At 53.5% G+C, this 3672-nt stretch overlaps 1 protein-coding gene across 1 annotated transcript; it reads left to right on the top strand.

Moving 5' to 3' along the window:
* Positions 1-109: 109 nt before the first annotated feature.
* LOC137656237 (uncharacterized) lies at positions 110-2156 on the top strand. The gene is made up of 4 exons (XM_068390408.1): positions 110-178; positions 616-842; positions 1128-1386; positions 1671-2156. Exons 1-4 carry the CDS (start codon positions 110-112, stop codon positions 2154-2156), a joined length of 1041 nt encoding a protein of 346 aa, XP_068246509.1.
* Positions 2157-3672: the final 1516 nt, after the last annotated feature.

The following is a 3672-nucleotide window of genomic DNA, read 5'->3' as shown; positions in this document are numbered from 1 at the left end:
ACGTCCGAACCCTAGGCCTAATCCGGCATGGTGCTTCTACCATCAGCAGTTTGGCAGCGACGGCAAGATATGTAGGGCACCATGCAATTTCCCTAGAAGATGACGCCATATGAAACCACCTACCACCATCGCAGCTGCAGGAAACCAAAGCAAGAATGGTTTCTATATCCTCGACACCGTCTCCAACCATAGACTTATGGTCGACACCGGCGCTATGTAGTTAACGTTCACGCCGTCACAAGCCGACTTAGACCATGGTCCCAGCCAAGACGCCCCCTCGCTCGTCGCCGCCAACGGGTCTCCCATACGGTTTTATGGGACTAGGATCCTCAGGATATCTATCCCAGGCCATTCGTATTCCTGGCCCTTCGCCATCGCTGACGTCAGTCGCCCCTCCTCAGTGCAGATTTCCTCGCTCACCACGGGATACTTGTCGACGTTGCCGGGAAACGCCTCATCGACACAGGAACCTGCCGGTCCCGCTCCCTGAGAGCCGGCCCTGCCACAATGTCCGTATCCGCTGTAATGACGCAGACCTACGCCGACCTTCTGCAAGAATTTCCTGACGTTTTCAAGCCCGAGCTCTGACAATTGCCGGGATCCCCTTCCAAGCAGGGGATCTACCACCACATCACGACGACGGGAGCTCCTACACATGCCAAATTCTACCGCCTCCCGCCCCAGAAGCTGAGGGACGCCAAATGCGCCTTTGGGGACATGGAACGCATGGGTATCTGTAAGAAACCATCAAGCCCCTGGTCATCTCCCCTACACATGGCAAAGAAACATGACGGGACCTGGAGACCTTGCGGCGACTACAGGCGCCTCAACCTCATCACAACGCCTGACCACTACCCTCTGCCCAACATGCAAGAGCTGACGAATGCGTTGCATGGCGCGAAATACTTCACCAAGATGGACCTTCTCAAGTCTTACTTCCAGGTCCCCGTATTTTCAGAGGACATTCCGAAAACTGCCATTGTGACACCGTTCGGAACCTACACCTTCGCATACTCAACCTTCGGTCTACACAATGCGGGGGCGACCTTCCAACACCTAATGGATAGCATCCTAGGCGACCTACCATTCTGCGTCTGCTACGTCGACGACATCCTGATATTCTCAAGGATCAAGGAGGAACACCGGAGGCACGTCCGCGGCGTCCTCAAACGCCTGCAGGAGAATGGCCTAGTTGTACGTTTCAAAAAATGCACATTCCGCGCTGAAGGAGTGGACTTTCTCGGTCATTGCGTGTCCTCGAGTGGGGTAAAACCCATGACAACCAAGGTGGACGCCATCAGAAAGTTCCTGACACCTATGACCACCCGCCAACTTCAGGAGTTCCTGGGGATGATCAATTACTACAGGCGCTTCATCCCCAACATCGCACAGACCCTGACACCTCTCGACGACGTCCTGAAGGGAAAGGCGAAGAAACTTGAGTGTGGTTCCCCACAACAACATGCATTCACCCGGACAAAGGACGCCCTCGCCAACGCCACCACCCTGGCTCATTTCGACGACAACGCCCCTCTGCGACTGGCGACCGACGCCAGCAACGTCGCCTGTGGGGCTGTGCTGAAACAGCTCGTCGATGGTTCTCCTCGACCATTGGCATTCTTCAGCAGAAAACTGAAACCCGCCGAAACAAGATACAGCATCTTCGATAGGGAGCTCCTCGCCGTCTACCTCGCCGTCCGCCGCTTCAGGCACATCCTGGAGGGCACACCCCTTTCATCATCGCGACGAACTATCAACCCCTCGTACACGCCTTCACAAAATCGACAGACGCATGGTCCTTCCAACAACAACGTCATCTCGCAGCAATCGCTGAATTCGGGGGCACCATAAGCTACGTTCCCGGAAAGATAAACCTAGTCGCAGACGCCCTTTCAAGGATTGAAATCGACGCAATCCACCTGGGAATTGACTACGCCAATCTCGCATCCGAGCAGCGCACCGACGTAGAGGCACAGGATCACCTGACGGGGCCATCTGCAATTCCCCTCGCGCCAGCAGGAGTAACTATCCTCTGCGACACCAGCACTGGCCGCCCACGCCCCTGGATTACGGCTTCCTGCAGAAGAAAAATATTCGACATCATCCATGGACTTTCACACCACTCGGGACACACCACTGCTCGCCTCCTGTCTTAAAAGTTCATCTGGCCAGGGATAAAAAAGGATGCCCTGGAATGGGCGAAGACATGCATCAATTGCCAGACAATCGAGATAACCCGTCACACCGAATCGGGGATAGGTGATTTTCCCCAACCGAAAAGACGTTTCGGTCACATCCACATCGACGTCGCGGGACCTTTACCGCCTTCAGGATCTGCTCGCAACCTGCTGACAATCATCGATCGCTCCAGAAGGTGGTTGGAAGCATCACCGATGACCAAAGCTAAGACCCAAGCATGCGCCGAAGCCCTTTTGTCAAGCTGGGTGAGCAGATTTGGCATTCCTGACGACATCACGAAAGACAGAGGCCCCGCTTTCCTGTCAGAGATATGGTTCGCTCTGGCAAATCTGATGGGAACGACACTCCACAGCACCACGGCATACAACCCTGCAGCAAACGGCATGGTCGAACGAACTCATCGCTCCCTCAAGGCATCCCTGATGGCGAGCTGCACCGATGGGGACTGGAAATCCCGACTTCCTTGGGTACTTCTCGGCCCTCTCACCGCCCCTCGCGCAGATGGCGAGCCATCGCCCACTGAAAAGGTTTACGGAGAGGCGCTCGCAGTTCCCAGCGTATTCTTTCCCACATCAACCAACGACACGCAGCTGGATCATCTCAGGGACATCGCCAGAAAGTTCAGGCCATGCCTTAAAACTTGCCAGGACAGAACTAAGCATTTCAAGCCGAGGAACCTGGGCGACTGCGGGTATGTTTTCGTCCGTGTCGACGCTCATCGACAGCCGCTAACCAGACCCTATCGTGGCATCTACCGAGTAATCAAGAAAATGACGAAAACCTTCCTTCTTGACGTACATGGCCAAGAGCACTGGGTCTCAATAGACCGCGTGAAACCGGCATTTCTCAAAGGAAGCGACACTGCCTCCGCGAGACCTGGCAGATCCAGAGTGCCACATCAAAACAAGGCGCCTAATGAGAAGAAAAGCAACAAACGACGACGAGAGGTAGCGATCCATACGCCGACCGCCGACGCGCCCCTCCGTTCAAGAACGAGAGGAACCCTCCGACGCCCGAAACGATACGAAGACTAGTCTCATCAGCCCTCTACGCCGCCTGATGTCTTGGGGGGTGGGGGGGGGGAGTACTTGTAAGGACATCGCTCACTCCGTCGTCCAGCATTCTCATGAAATTCTCCATTTCATTTAAATTCTCCTTTTGCCACACTGTGGTTCACTGTATATATTTATTCCACTCCCTCAGAGCTACAATTTTATGTATTTATCATTTTGCTACCTATTTCTATTGATTTGTATTTCAAGCATTTGTACGTGTGAAAAAAACACATATTGTGGCGGTTAGTTCAAGCCAGATTGGCGCCTGCGCGCATGCTACTTTTCCGTCTGCACCTTGTATTATATTCTCGCACATGTTTGAATAAACCGTCAGTTGTTGTTGGTGATAGCTCGTCTCACTGTCCTTACAAATGAATTTATGAAAAAATAAATGAAAATAAAAACGAACTGTAAGCAC

Source organism: Palaemon carinicauda, chromosome 17, assembly GCF_036898095.1.
Source record: "Palaemon carinicauda isolate YSFRI2023 chromosome 17, ASM3689809v2, whole genome shotgun sequence".
Classification (NCBI taxonomy): Eukaryota; Metazoa; Arthropoda; class Malacostraca; order Decapoda; family Palaemonidae; genus Palaemon; species Palaemon carinicauda.
Note: the sequence above shows the minus strand (reverse complement) of the source record. Positions and strands in the feature narration are given on the sequence as shown.

Excerpts from the sequence above, each read along its gene's own strand:
- LOC137656237 (XM_068390408.1), top strand. The coding sequence starts at position 110 with ATGAAACCACCTACCACCATCGCAGCTGCAGGAAACCAAAGCAAGAAT. Across the intron at positions 179-615 it reads GTTTCTATATCCTCGACACC|GGGATCTACCACCACATCAC; the intron begins GTCTCCAACCAT and ends CCTTCCAAGCAG. Across the intron at positions 843-1,127 it reads CGCCTCAACCTCATCACAAC|GATCAAGGAGGAACACCGGA; the intron begins GCCTGACCACTA and ends GATATTCTCAAG.